At 48.3% G+C, this 15667-nt stretch overlaps 1 protein-coding gene across 1 annotated transcript in view; it reads left to right on the top strand.

Moving 5' to 3' along the window:
- The first annotated feature begins 2545 nt into the window (after positions 1-2545).
- The window catches only part of LOC135897498 (probable ATP-dependent RNA helicase vasa-like), an 86961-nt gene continuing 73839 nt past the window's right edge, over positions 2546-15667 (top strand). The window contains 3 exon segments of the mRNA XM_065426142.2: positions 2546-2709; positions 7421-7456; positions 12601-12649. Of these exon segments, the coding sequence (XP_065282214.2) occupies positions 12609-12649 (41 nt within the window). The 5' untranslated portion in view covers positions 2546-2709; positions 7421-7456; positions 12601-12608.

Here is a 15667-nt window from a genome sequence, read left to right as displayed (position 1 = left end):
CTCCCACTGCTGCGGATTGCTTATGCGCCAAGAGGCAGGGGGCAAGTGTGCCGCGCAGGAGAATAACGTGATCGTAATCGGCGCGGGAGCCGTCACATAAGCGGCAAGCCGGCGAGTGCGTCCCGGGGTGGAAGAGGGCAAGACGTGCGGGAGTAAGATAGGTATGGGCCTGGAGGTGGCGCCATAAGTGTTGGTGGGGTTGGGAAAGGGATTGGTGCGGAGGGGGGAAGGTGAGACGAGAGAGGCGATAGTGCTGCGTGATTATCGCGGTACGTGAGGAGCGCGTCGCGCGTATCCATTCCCGGCGGGGGCGGGCTTGCTCGGTCAGTCGAATCTCGAGAGATGGAATTGGCCGCCTCGTTACCAGGATGGGCCGCGTGAGCGGGCACCCAGATGATTTGGATGGGGCGAGAGGGAACGGTATCGGAACGCAAGATTCCGATGGCCGGGTGTGCCACCCGTCCAACCGCGTAGTTGTAGACCGCAGGTTTGGAGTCGCTGAAGATGTACTTCGCGGAGGTTTGCGTGATGGCAAGGGCAATAGCTGCCTCCTCGGTCTCGACAGAGGTAGAAGTGTAGACTGAGGCAGTAAGAGTGGGTCGGAGAGAATTGTCCGTGACGGCAAGGGCATGTGCTGGGTAGCGGCGGTACGGGGCAGCGTCTACGTGAGCCACGGCGGCCTGCCGTTCGTACTGACGCCAGAGCGCGGAGGCTCGCGCTGCTCTACGGGAGGGGTGGTGTTCGGGATGCATATTTTTAGGGAGGGGATTAACGGTTAGGAGGAAGATAGTTCCCCCCGCCCCCACCCCTGAACCTTTCCTTGCGTACCGTCCCATGGTTTGAAATGGGTCGAACGGCGGTCGGTCGCTGGTCGGGTTCTCTCCCTGAAAAAAAAAAAAAAAAAAAAAAAAACCGCGTCAGGCATTGCGTTTCTGCTGCGCGACTGGCAACTCGAGGCACTGCGTGTGTATTCGCGGGATTCTTTCCCGCTCGGAAAAACAGTTTTATGTAGCACGTATCGAGCAAGAGAAAGCTGTATCGGGAGTTCTTCATGTTGCTCTACAATTTTCTCACGGTCACTTTTCGTCTAATTATAATGTCTGAGTTGATTAATTAAGACTAACTACGTACTTAGGTGGAATGCAAAAAAAAAAAGAAGTAAGCTAAATCATATCTGCAATCATATCTACGGAAAACATTACCTCGGTACTGTCCACCTACGTGACATTTGCATACTTCAAAATCTCGGTGCACGATAGTTGGGACACCCTGTGTAGTTCACAGGAGCAAATTTTGGTGAAAATGATATTTTATACAGATGTCGGCAGCCGGGGACTCCGGAAATATCTTGAGGGTGGGGCCAAAAGCTGAGGAAATGAGGCGGGGGGGGGGGGGGGAGGCGTCGGCCCTGGGAATGCAGTGCTTCCTTGCAGTGGAACCTGCGCGGAGCTCACGCTATGATCCGCGCAGATATATAGTCGGGGAGAGTTGGTTCAGCATTGCGGCCGTGTAAACGCGCCTAATTAGAGACGAGGACGGAAGGAAGGGCAAGAAGGCTCATCTAGCCTTGACCATAATAATAAAAGTTGGTGAGTAGTAAATTCGGTAATACTTTAGTAGACTACGACTAGCACTGTCGGCAGGTAGTATTGCGTCTACGCAGCGAGGATCTTTTTAGAGCCCATTTCGGTATGTTGCTAAAGCACGGTAAATGGTTGCAGCTGCGGTCGCGCCTATTTTATTTATTAAACAACAAATTACGTATATCTGCAACCATCACGGCAGTGAGCACCACGTACACTTGGAGGACTATAGTCGAAAAAATATACGGGAATTGTCTCCGCATCCCCCCCCCCCCGTTTTTTTTTCCTTCTTCATTTAGAAACGGGGCAACCACGTATACGGACGTGGTAAAAAACAAAAAACACGAACGTAGCGTTTTTTTTTGTTCGCCCCCGTCTCCCCCCCCCCTTTGTCTCTGTATGTACTTATTTACTTATTTCATATACCTTTGTTAACGCGCGTCGTCTGTTTCATATCGGCGTCTGCCGAGTTGGCCTCGTCGGTTCACGACGAAGAGAATAAAAAATAGCGCGAAAGGCAGGACCGAAGCTGCAGCAGCGTGTGCAGACATTTGCTGAGACATAGTTACTAGCGCTAACAAGACTAACGGAAGAAAAAGTTGGGACAGGACACAGGGCTGGACCTCAACTGACAAGCTTTATTCCGTAAAAAACATATGCCATGCAAGAAACCACCGCATGCTCGAATGAATGCGCAGGCGGACGCGTAAACAAACGTGCCACGTAGGGGAAAACCACATGTTCAACGAAGGCGCCCACAGCAAGCCATTACAAATCATTGGTCGGGTTCTTCTCAAGGTGCACCACCTCTTTATCGGTAAGTGCCAGGGATGGAGCGCTTACATTTTCATCAGCAGCTTTTGAAATGCAATATATGCCTCAAATATTTCGCTAACTTGTCCCAACGTCTTTTTCCGTTAGTCTAGTTAGCGCTAGTTACTATACGTCTCTCGGCAGCTCGACCAGGGGGCCAAGCAGTGCAATCCGGTGGTGCAGTTCGGCTCGTCGACGCGTTTCAACGGCCTCGGCCGCTCCGGTCGTCGTGTGTGGTTGCGCCTGCGGGCGGAAGCGGTGGAGTTCCAGACGGCGCGTACTTTCGTGTTGTCCCCCCTCGGCATCGTCGATGGTGAGGACGCCGAGCTGGGGTTAAAGAACCCCCCTTTCCTACCGCAGTTTACTTTTTCTTTCTTTTTCCCCCCGCCGAAGGAGGTGCTTATCGCTAGTTTCGACCACGTGCTGTGTGCTACACGAGCTCTTCGCGTTGTGTATGCCTCCTCTCGTCGCGTAGTACGAAAGGCCGTCGAGTGAGCGTGCCGCGCGGTGCTGTTCGCTGAGCCTTCAAGTAATCGGCGCTCTTTCCTTCATTAAAAAAAAAAAAAGTTCGGAGGGGAGGGGTGGAGGGAGCGGGTGGTATATGAAAGTACGCGAGCGGAAAGCACAGGAAAATATACCATAGTCGATGACAACCTAAGCATTCAAAGGTCACACGTACGCCCTCCGACTCGAACACAATTTGTATATAGATGCACCAGCCGAATAGGTTCACCTATATACTTACCTGACGTCGAAGCGGTTTCACGATGAAGCCCGACCGTATAATCAAAGTTTGTGCGTGACGCTGGTATCGCTGCCCAACCAGAGGTAACGTTTTAGCTCGAAACAACTAGCTTTTTATTTTCGAATTAGCTTAGCATTTACATTAGCAGAGCAAAGTCATGAAGCTATGAGCGGTTCAAGTTGGCCATGTTCTCTTTCGGAGGGGACGGGCAAATGCATTGCGTTTTTGTGTGTGCATATAACTGTTTGCCATTGTTAGGCTGTCACCGACTATAGACACCCTAAATAACTTAAAGCGGCACCTTTTCTGCGAGCCAGTTTCGGTGCCGTTCTTCGTAAGGCATATGCGTCATGACGTCATCACGCAGAGCGTGGTCACGTGGGAGGACGGCGTCGGAGCAGCAACGTTTTCGCACCCGCTCGCCGGTCTTGCATTAGCGTTTTAGGTTAGGGCACTCAAACGGCTTGCGTACGCAAGAACTAGGGGCCACGGTACTGCGCATGCAGAGACCCCTACGTCTGGGTCTGCGCATGCGCACTTTCTACGTCTCCGCTACCAGCTTCGGTGGAGCTGACTACCGACGGCTCCTAGGAGCGTGCGAATATTCGAAGCTCGAGTCAAATGGATAATGCTCGCCAACGTGAATAGTGTTCGAATGCGCCGCATCGCCAAATGTGCTCAAACAAAAAGTTCGAGGTACGGTTCGGTTCGTTTGTATTTCTGAAAAATAAGCGCCATGCAAATGTGTCAAGCGGACGGCTTACGCAGGGCGTGCAGAGGCAGAGCCGAATGAAAGCGCGCCTATAGGACCCTACGCTAGGATCTCGGCGACACTACGCACGGAAGGGGTCACACTTCAAACCAACATTTCTGTGCCCACCCCGGAAGGTTGGCACGAGATCGAAGGGTTTGATACCGAGCGCGGCAGCCGCATTTCGACGGGCGCGAAATACAGAAACGCTCGTGCGCTTAGGCTATAGGGACACGTTCAGGAACACTACGTTGTCAGAATTGATCTGCACTCCGCCACTATACGGCGTGCCTCGTAATCCTATATTGTGGTTTTGGCAAGCGCACCCCCATAATTCAATTAGAGTTTAATACTTCTGCCACGATGCGATGTGCCATGTGAGGCAATGAATATGCTCAACCTTCTCAGAGGTTATGAAATATGGCGCACAACAATGGCTCAAGCAAACACCTCCCCCTGTGTGTTCTGCAGTGTACGTACTACGCGGACGGACAGCAGTGATGCACGTAAGGTAACGTTTAACATCAACTCACCACTCACGTGTTCGACTGAACGTCGAAGAAACTACACATTGGTAGTCAACATCACCGCTAATTATCGCCAATCAAGGGAAACAGCACGTGCACTCACAGTGCATGGGATCTGCTTATCTTTTTTCTTACCAAAGCAAGCCTTTTCAGTCGAAAGGATTTACATGTTCGGCATTCGGGAAGTGCATTGACTAATTATTGCACCATAAGAAACTTTTCACACCCTTTGGGCCTTTCTTTTACCCAAGCAATAATCGCATCATCGATCTTGCTTGCGTTTCCTTTCTTGAAAACTCCGCTCTTGCTACTTGCCTGTCAAGAGTGCCATGTCACGCTGATAACGCGCGTGCCGTTCGAGACCTTGGAAGTACGGACATGCCGGCACCGTTAGAGATAGGAAAATGCAAGCGGCACAAGATACGCCCCGCGAAGGGCGCAAACACGTGGTGTTTTCCAGTGTGGAGTTTATAATAAAGTCCCAAGGCAGTATTCAGACTACTAGAGACGCCATTGTACGAGGCATGGGGGGGGGGGGGCATTAAAAATACCGGCGAATACTAACTCGACGTGGACTGCTGAGATACTATTCCAGAAACCTCGCAAGGATGTTTCGCGCCAGGAAAAGGCTTAGTTTGCGATAAAATCGCATCTGAAGGGTCCGAATACCTGTATCGCAATTTAAATTTCCTGCCACCCAACCAGGGAAGTGGTGGCGTTGCATACGCCCTCGCTCGCCGACGCCCTTTGCTATTTGCATATCTTTGCGGCCGTCGGAGCGACGCTCTACACACGCCGGTACGCGGTGATTTGCACTAGAGTTACTGCACGTACTGCCAAACACCTTTGGTAGCATGTACAGTAACTCTACTTTGCACAAAAACGCAAAAGCGCGGCCACGGAGAAAACGAGTCGTGACAGAGCGGTGGATTCGCCGCTGCAGCCACTTCATGTTCGGGTGGAGTACACTGTTCGGGCATCCCGCAACGTCCAAACCGGCGCGGATAATGAAACTATACTGAAGCGCGAAGAAAGCGCGGGAGTCGCAAAGTCGTGCGAAAATGAAACCTTTCGACCGCCCGCGCCGTTGTCATGGCTATAATAGAGAGCTTTAGATTGAGCGGAAGCGAGCATTGAGGCCCCTCTAATCTAAAACTCTCAAATGTCAACCAGTTCTTTTTTTTTCTTTTCTGAAAACGAAGTAGCAGTGCTGCACAAGTAGCATTTTCTTTACATTTATATTTTTTTATGGCGCGTGGTTGAGTACTACTGAGAGAATTTAAATGAGTGCCTTCGTCATCGGGCAAGTACTCGAATGTCCCGGGAGAGCCTAGTCGTGTCCGGCGTTGACCTCAATTTCTCGATCACTGTAAGGCTCTGTTCGCGATAATACTGTCGCTTAGAAATTCCCGAGCACTACTCTGTCACTTTAGCTTGACTTAAAGGGCCGCTGAAGGAAAACAATAAATCAGTTTAGACTGATAAAGCATTGCTCGAGAACTCTGCAGGCGGTCTTTTCAAAATAATAGTTTGAATATTAGATGAGAAAAAGGAGGTTAAAGCACCAATATTTGAATTTCGCGCTTAAACCCCTACGTCGGTACGTCAGTGTGACGTCAGGGATTCCGAAGTATGTTTTTGTATTTGGGCAGCGTTGGCTCAGTAAAGGTTCCCCAAACTTGCCGTGTCTAATATTTGGTTCCTTTAGAACACTATACAGTCATTCTGTACCGCTAATTGAGTAAATAGGCCCTAGAAGATGCTGTGAAAATTCATGACGTCACAGCGGCCTGGTGTGGGAACATCAAGGACGCGTCGCTACCTGTATTTCGCTTTTTGCGCTTTTTCTTGCTAACTAAGCGTCTTATCGTGGTAAGATTGGTGTTTGTGCTGTTGAAGGGTAATTTACTGATGCGGAAGAAATCATTTTTTTTCTCTAGTGTCCCTTTAATGTTTGTCTTTGGCGTTTGACCTCAACGAGGCCCGGTGGGCATACTACATGGCGTTATGCTGCCGGGGGTTCTTATCCCAGCCGCATATTGCAGGGGGGGGGGGGGGAGAGAAACACAATAACGCTTATTGCGTGTTTACATTAAAGTTGGTGCACCTTAATCAACTCCAGGTGGTCGAAATTAACGCGGAGACCCCCACTGCGGTGTGCCTCACTCTAATCGGGTCGTGCTTTCTGGCACGTAAAACCTCATAATTTATCTTTTGCGCACCCCCGCCCCCCGGCGTTCCTTAACACGCACCTAAACGTGAAGACACCCCACGGCTAGGATTAACTCTGCGATCTCGCGAGCGCCAGGAGTTAGACTATAAGCTCCCGCGTCATGGTGGGGGGGAGGTCAAAATTAATCCGGAGTCCTCCACTATGGCGATCTCGATTTCTCGATCGCCGTTGACTACATTTTGCGAAAGCTGCGGGAAGGAGCGAACCGTGGCCGATAACTTTGACCCCGAACGAGGTCAACCGAAAGTGGCCCCCCGTATGAACCCGGGTTCTACACGCAGTCTGTTCGAAAGAGTCTGGAAGTACAACTTGCATCTGGGGCGATTGGCGAGTGCTTTGACGGCTGCCTGTGCCCTATGAAGGCACGCGCCCAATACCGCATACTGTCTGTGCATTGTTTACTACACCTGTTGGCCGTTGCGTCCACCGGAAGTGTGACAGACAATTACCACGCTCCCCACTTAAGGAGGAAAGTCTGAACGTAATATGGAAAGCCAGAAAAAAAAAAAACAAGAAGAGATTGCGAGAAAGAAATCGACCAGGTGCGATGCACTTCAGTCTCGTTAGTAACTCCAAGATGCAACGGGAAATCTTGCAAAGCGTTGGCATCGTCAAGTGCGCGTACGAGATTGTACCTTGAGATACGCTCTCCGAATATGTTGTGTTATAGCTGTTTTCGGAAACAGTTAACCCGAGGTGCTGAATTATTTCTGTGCACTGCGATATCTGAATTGCTTTCACCATTGTTTTTTTTTTTTCCACGAACAGAAGACCATCATCACGGCGGCCAAGCGCTCTGTTCTAGTAAGTACATATTCGGGACGTTGGAAAAGGCGTGTTCTACATGCATACACAGTGGCGTAGCCGGGGGTTTCTCTCTGCACTTGGCCAATTGACTCGGCGCGATTATGTGTAAGAAAGGAGTAGATAAACATGCAGAACTACTACATATGGTGAAGCCTGAGAACACTGGCTCGTTGATTACGTCAGCAGATGCAAGGGCGGTATTCTCGAACGATAACTTTCGGGGATACTTACTTTCGCGAGATTTACAACGGCTGCGAACGACGACATTTTGGGCACAGCGCCCAAGAATGCTGCCGCATGTGAACGCCGACGTGTCCCGTGAAAAATCGCATAGCGACACGTGCGAGTGCAGCGATTTCTTTCGCTTCTCAGTCGCAGCGTGTGAAACAGCCAGGCGAAAATGAAAGTATTCGATAGCGAAAGTGATCGTCCCACAGGACCAGCCAAGAAACGCTTGCCAAGACAGAGCGCCGGCGCTGTATCGATTTCGAACTACTATCATAGAATAAAGAACGAACTTCTACCATCACGAAACGCAGCCTGTTGTGTAGAGCTTGATCAATCAGTAGTAGAGAAATCGACGTCTGTATAAAAACAACGTACTTCGAAAGCCGTAGCTCGACGCCGCCGTCGTCGCTGTCACTTCGCCATACTTCACCAGAGCTTCACACCGTTTTTATCGACATCTGCTTGGATATCCTACATAATACGCACGTCAACGCGTGCTCTCGCTCTGTGAAATTCCTACGGTTTAGAGTGAATCGGACCTGCCGCCGTGGAGTACACGGTCGTCCACTTCCAATTTGAACACGGCTCCGGGCGGCCGGCGAGGCTGGATGGATGGATGGATGTTATGAGCGTCCCCTTTGGAACGGGGCGGTGGCTTGCGCCACCAAGCTCTTGCTACTATGCTGCCTAATATCCTACCTAGGTTAACCCATGAGAAAAAAAAAAACACACTATGAACTACCACGTCCAAATTTTCTGATACCCTATTGCGAACTGTGCTTTTGTACGTCTCCGTCCTTTGTCGTTTCCCTACTTTTCTTCCACCAATCCTCCAATCGCCTCTTACTGATGTCTATTGCGGACCTGTTTGCTTTACCACTGCTCCCGCTGAACCCAAGGGCTTCAAGGAGGCCAGTGGTGCCTAAATCGACCGCTGGATAGATGTCTTCACATTCTAATAAAATATGCTCCGTCGTTTCCCTAGCTTTACCGCAGCAAGCACATGCTTCTTCTTCCTTCTTATATCTCGCTTTATACGTGCGTGTTCTAAGGCATCCCGATCTCGCTTCGAAAAGTAATGAGCTTCCCTTTGAGTTATCATAAATGGTTTCTTTCCTAATTTCGTTTTTTCCCCTTAAGTAGTTACTCATGGCAGGTTTCTTTTCCATTGCCGCCACCCATGAGATTAATTCAGCCTCTGTGACTTTCCGCTTGACCTTCTTTGTTGCTGTGTTGCCCACCCCACAGGCCGCATACTTGCTGGTAAGCTTCCTAGTTCTTTTCCTCCACTGTGAATCAATGTTTTGCCTGTACAGATACCTGAACACTCTCCCCGCCCACTTACTTTCCTCCATATTCCTCAGCCGTTCTTCATACTCAATTTTACTGCGAGCTTCCCTCACTTCAAAACTAGTCCAGCCCATATCCCCTTGCACAGCTTCATTTGTAGTCTTCCCGTGAGCGCCCAATGCGAGGCGACCCACTGACCTTTGGTTCCCGTCGAGTCCTGATTGTACCCCTGATTTAAAGCAAACAACCGCATTTGCAAAAGTAAGTCCTGGAACCATTACCCCTTTCCACATACCTCGGAGGACCTCGTACCTATTGTATCCCCATAGCGCTCTGTGCTTCATTATGGCTGCATTTCTCTTCCCCTTGACTGTTATGGTTTTTTCCTGTGTTTCCATATATCCGTTGCCTTCGTTTATCCATATACCAAGGTATTTATATTCTGTTACCCGAGGTATTTCTTGGCCCTGTATCTCCACTGTCTGTTCACTGTTTTCATTGAATACAATAACACCTGATTTTCTAACACTAAATTTCAAACCTAAATTGTTGCCTTCCTGTCCACAAATATTAGCCAGACGTTGCAAATCACTTTGGTTGTTTGCGAGCAACACAATGTCGTCTGCATAAAATAAACCTGGGAGTTGCTGCTCTATTACTGTACCTGCCTGTTTGTATGAGAGATTAAACCCGATATTACTTCCTTCTAGCGCCCTCTCCATCCTCACCATGTACATCATAAACAGCAGCGGGGATAAAGGGCACCCCTGCCTCAGTCCCTTGTTGATATGAACTTTCTCCGCGCTCCTCATCCCTTCCCATTCAACGCAAACAGTATTTTCTAGGTAAATCTCTCTCAAAAGCTGTATACAATCGTTACCTAAGCCTTCCCCTTCCAGAATATCCCACAAAATGCTGCGGTCTACGTTGTCGTATGCTCCTGTAATGTCCAAAAAGGCCACATACAACGGTCTGCTTTCTGCTTTTGATATTTCAATACACTGAGTAAGAACAAACAAGTTATCATCCAAACGCCTACCTATTCTAAAGCCATTCTGAAGCTCTCCCAAAATGTCATTATTTTCTGCCCATGCTTGAAGCTTTAATTTGATTGCCTGCATTGCTAGCCTGTATATTACCGATGTAATGGTCAACGGTCTATACGAGTGAATTCTGTCTTTCTCCCCCTTACCTTTATAAATTAAATTCATTCTACTTTGTCGCCAACTGTCTGGTATTCGTCTATCTTTTAAAGTTTTTTCAACTGCTTTCACGAGAGCTTCCTTACTTTTTGGTCCCAGTTCATTTATCAGCCTAACGGGAACCTCGTCTAGCCCTGTGGCTGTGCGCTTAGGAATTTTCTCTTCCGCTTTCTTCCAGTTTAAATTTGTAAGCACTAGCTCCTTGTCCCCTTGGGTCTCTTTCATGCTCTTTTTCTCTTCAAAAACAACCTCGTCCTTGCCTTGGAAAGATTCGGCTGTTACTTTTTGGATGTAATTTATTGCTGCTTCTCCTTCCAGTCTGTTTTCATCTTCGTCTAGGATATGTTGTTGTATTGTTGTTGATTTCCTGCCTAATAATTTTATGTGATTCCAAAATATTCTAGGTGCGGCCTTCTTTTTCTCACGTATTTCTGACAACCAACTTTCACTTTCACCTTTTAATTTTGCTTGCACCAGTATTTGAACCGGCGCTCGTGGGCCGGCGCTCCGCGGAGCCGTGTTCAAATTGGAAGTGGACGACCGTGTACTCCACGGCGGCAGGTCCGATTAAGCTGTGCAAGGGGATATGGGCTGGACTAGTTTTGAAGTGAGGGAAGCTCACAGTAAAATTGAGTATGAAGAACGGCTGAGGAATATGGAGGAAAGTAAATGGGCTGGGAGAGTGTTCCGGTATCTGTACAGGCAAAACATTGATTCACAGTGGAGGAAAAGAACTAGGAAGCTTACCAGCAAGTATGCGGCCTGTGGGGTGGGCAACACAGCAACAAAGAAGGTCAAGCGGAAAGTCAGAGAGGCTGAATTAATCTCATGGGTGGCGGCAATGGAAAAGAAACCTGCCATGAGTAACTACTTAAGGGGAAAAAACGAAATTAGGAAAGAAACCATTTATGATAACTCAAAGGGAAGCTCATTACTTTTCGAAGCGAGATCGGGATGCCTTAGAACACGCACGTATAAAGCGAGATATAAGAAGGAAGAAGAAGCATGTGCTTGCTGCGGTAAAGCTAGGGAAACGACGGAGCATATTTTATTAGAATGTGAAGACATCTATCCAGCGGTCGATTTAGGCACCACTGGCCTCCTTGAAGCCCTTGGGTTCAGCGGGAGCAGTGGTAAAGCAAACAGGTCCGCAATAGACATCAGTAAGAGGCGATTGGAGGATTGGTGGAAGAAAAGTAGGGAAACGACAAAGGACGGAGACGTACAAAAGCACAGTTCGCAATAGGGTATCAGAAAATTTGGACGTGGTAGTTCATAGTGTGTTTTTTTTTTCTCATGGGTTAACCTAGGTAGGATATTAGGCAGCATAGTAGCAAGAGCTTGGTGGCGCAAGCCACCGCCCCGTTCCAAAGGGGACGCTCATAACATCCATCCATCCAGCCTCGCCGGCCGCCCGGAGCCGTGTTCAAATTGGAAGTGGACGACCGTGTACATTCCTTCCTCCGCCATGGACGTCTGTCGCCAATGACCATGCTACAGTGAACTAGAATACATTATTCTAGTTATATATATGTATTCTAGTTCACTGTAGACCATGCCAATGACCATAACATATATCCGTGCTGGAGAAGTGAGCGCGACATCCACGACTGTGCCTCGGTGCTTTTCCTTTAGGCTGGTAGCTAGCGCCTCTGGCGGCGACAGGTGCGCGCTCTCTGACAGCCATGTGATCGCGATCTCCCGCCAGTGGTGCCAGTGGTGCGGCAAGTGCGTTCGCGCTCGCACCATTTTGCTACACGGAGGCTGACCACTACGGTGAGTTTGTGTCTGACGTTGCGTACGCGCATTTTTCATCTAATTTGTAACGCGTCGTGAAGTGTTGAATTTCTCGGCATTGCGTTTTTGGGCAATTTTTATTCGGGGCTGTTGTTTTTTACAAGCTGGTAACGCGTCCGCGGCCTGTCAGAACAAACGCTAGGCCTCCGCCGTTCTCTGACCATGGATACCTTCACTTTCGTTCTAGAGCCTTCGGAATAAAGTAGGGTCAAACGTGCCGGCTTAGGTGCGTCAATTTTGACAATATTTGCGCTGCGCAGAGCGTACGTTATTTTTCACTTTGGTCTAATGTCAGCTACTTGAAGGACGAGCTGCTTTTCCGCGGACTTGTCAAACACGCAACACGTGGTTCGGTGTAGACGGTTATTTTATTGTGCTTCGTGTTCTTTGTTGTTTTGCATTTTGCAACCCTTATTGCGAATCCAAGTTGACGACATTGTAACGCCCAGTTCCTCTCCAGTCGCATGATAATTGTATTTGCCTAGGTGAAGCTTAAGAAACGCGCAGCGTTTTTTTCTACGCTCTTTGTTGTCGAAGCGCTGCCTTGTAAACCATTTACCTGTCACTACGAGACGCGTTCTGTTTCATTGTAATAAGTGCAATCTTGTGCATTATTTGTTGCAGGAGGCTTCATGGCCGAAGCTATGGCTGGTTTTACGGCAGGCGGCTTTGGGTAAGTCAACTGAACGTTTTCGAAAAATCTTTTCACTTGCTCTGGGTCGCGAACGCGGCAGCGGTGCTCGTAGCTGTGTTTTGCAACGCTTCCTCAAAGCAGGAAGTTGTGTCTACCGTCATTTTTTTTTTGTTCTCTTTTCGTCGCAGTCGGTTTTGCGATTGTCAGAATCGCGACTCGTTTTCCCTTGCACGGCACACTGTTTCATACGGCGTGGCTCATTCGCCATTTGCCGTCGGCCAAGTCGGAAGGCGAGCGCTCGTGGTTTCGGAATCGCCCGGTTTCAATGAATGGATAAGATGGAAGCGTAAAAAGTGGCTCGAACGTGCTGTTCATGCCCCGCCGTGGACTTTGGGGCATGAGAGTCCACGGCGGCGGCTGTCTGATTCGAAAACGCGTTTGCGGCGCCATTCTGAAAAGCGCCCGCCCAGGTGTGTATTCGTGCATTGAAGCTGATGTCCGGTAAACGTGATCCGTTGTCGGGCGGCAATTCGCGCATGCGGCATCTATTGTAACATGCTCAAAAACCACGAAGCGGGAGGTGCGCGGCCGACATGTTGACTCGGTAGGCACACTAGAACCGTCGCGCTTGAAGCAACGCAAGCCGCTGTTCTCAAGGAAACATCCGTAATAGCCTTGCAGAGGTCAGTGGCTGCCGGTATTACGGCGGCGCTAGCGATAGGAGAGCGCAGTGGTTCGTTCGGGTCAGCTGTGTAGGTACTGTGCGAGCGTTAAATCAATTTTGGATGTTCTTGCCGTCGTTTATTGCAGCTGACTAATGATGCATATCGGTGTGCGCTGGTTGCTGGTCCTTAGATAGCGCGTTTTGCCTTTACCGGACTGCATTGTAGTGTATAGCACGCAAGGGGTACTGTGTGGACTACTGCATTTGCGGTTTTCCTTTGCAATCTTACTGGTAGTAGGCCCGTGGACCAAGGGCCACCTCCTTTCCAAAGTTTAGCATTTCGTTGCAATAAAGTTGCATATGTGTGAGCCAATACTCATTCTACTGCTGCATGTGGCAGTTCAACTGCATTTGACTTAGGACAAAGGCTATGTTAAGGGCACTCGCTGCCGACTGTTTTGATGGTTTGAAAACTTGTACCTGTCGGCAACTCGTCATGCCACACATCATAACCACCAACTCGTAAGATGGAAGCAGGAAAATGATTGGATATTTATATTTGCTCAAAGATTCGCAAAAAGCACATAGGACATCAAAGGCATACCAAAAACTAATTTTGAGAAAACTATAAATGGGAGGTGTCATTGCATGTGCAAGGATACGGTGCAAGGCCTTACCAATGCCATCGATTTCTGCTGATTAACAGCAATTTTTTTGCTGTTTTAGAATTTAGGCTCGTTCTGTGATAAGGTAACTTGCGAGAAATTTTGCCCTTTGAGATCTGACGACAACCTTGCAAAGGACAGTAAAGAGTTATCTGCATTGAGCAAGTTTATTTAGGTAAGGAGTAAATCATTCCTGAAGCAGGATTGACAACAGCAAAATGTTGTAACAGTGCAAACCTGTCACATTCTGCTGTTGCTTGTGTTTATTTCATTGTTAGTACAGTGCTTATGTATCCCGCAAATGGTGTACGCTCTTGGAGCTTTTTAAATGGGTGTACTTGCCCTCTCTCAAGCTCCTTGGGCATTGACAGGATTTTTCGCTTTCATAAAAGTTTGCTGTTTAGCAGGTGTGTGATTAGATTTCTACTGAAATGCTACACATTGTGCAGCCTCTTTCAGAGTACTGTGCTCAGTTTCCTGCTTATCGGGTAATGGTGCAAAAGCTAAACAAGTAATGTAATTGTAAGTCTGTCATACCTGTCATTCGGTGAAAGACTGCCCTGTCGTACCCTGTTTGGTGACAGACTGTATGGAACCATCGATAACATTCTAGAAACTTCCAATACATGCGGGCGCATCCTATCGCATTTGTTGGGCGGTGAAATGTGGTCGCCTGATAAAGATAAACAAGTACACGTGTCAATGCGTTCTGCGATGTTTTTAGCTACATATGTCGCAAATACAACTTGCGGATGTGAGGTTTTTGTCAAATCAGATTTGTGTTCATGCATGCAGCACACTGTTTAGTGTGCCATTGCCGCTGGTTGTGGAAACCTGTCGCTTTTCTCGGGTGGTAAATGGGTTCAGATCTGGGATGCCTTCTATATAACGAATACGTCATACTTGGAGACATAGGAGCTTGAGACTTTAATGTTACCTTGCACTATGTGATGCATGCCATACCATCCATGTGTGGCCATTTTTGTCTTGGAATGCAAATGATCAGAAAAGTCTTCTCACACTTCCGTGGCATTGCCCGCTATGTGTGAAATTCAGTAAGATTAAGAAATTGGTGTCTCAGCACTTCACCCTGGGGTTGAATTCTGTAACAGTTCATTTCCTAAATTCTTCTGCCCTTTATTGTTTGGTTATCACTGTTATCTCTGGATTTGGCTAGTTGCTGCAGAACAATGTCCTGCTCACACTAATGAGCGCACACTAAGGAGGCATCTACGTTGGACTGGAAATTAGACCTATTGCTTTTGATTGTACTTGTGTGCGTGAATTCTGCTTTTTTCAGCCTGTAGTGTGTGCCTCCAAATGTTTCTCTTCTGCTTCAAAAATTTCGGTTGTAAAGTAGGCATAGCTAAAATTGAAAACTTAGCGGGTCTGTTTGGACTCGTGGTGTGGTTTAAAGGCAGGAGTACAAAACACGGACACAAAAGCAACACTAGCGACGGTTATGAGCTCTGTCAATTGGGAGTTGGTGTTTGTGTTCTCATTCATATTTTGTACACCTGGCCTTTCTGTACCTTGGAGTGTAGTTACTCAGCCAGGTTGCATACATAATGATAGGGAACCAGCTCTGGCAACTTGAGTGTGCAGCTGAATGTGCTGACACAGTGGAGCAAATGTACCATAAAAATGCACATTTTTAGCAATAACAAATGTGCGCCTGTATCAACACTAATGCCAGATGGAATTGGGCATGGCCTGTCCGAGCATGTG

The sequence above is a fragment of the Dermacentor albipictus genome, chromosome 9 (genome assembly GCF_038994185.2).
Source record: "Dermacentor albipictus isolate Rhodes 1998 colony chromosome 9, USDA_Dalb.pri_finalv2, whole genome shotgun sequence".
Taxonomy (NCBI): domain Eukaryota; kingdom Metazoa; phylum Arthropoda; class Arachnida; order Ixodida; family Ixodidae; genus Dermacentor; species Dermacentor albipictus.
Note: the sequence above shows the minus strand (reverse complement) of the source record. Positions and strands in the feature narration are given on the sequence as shown.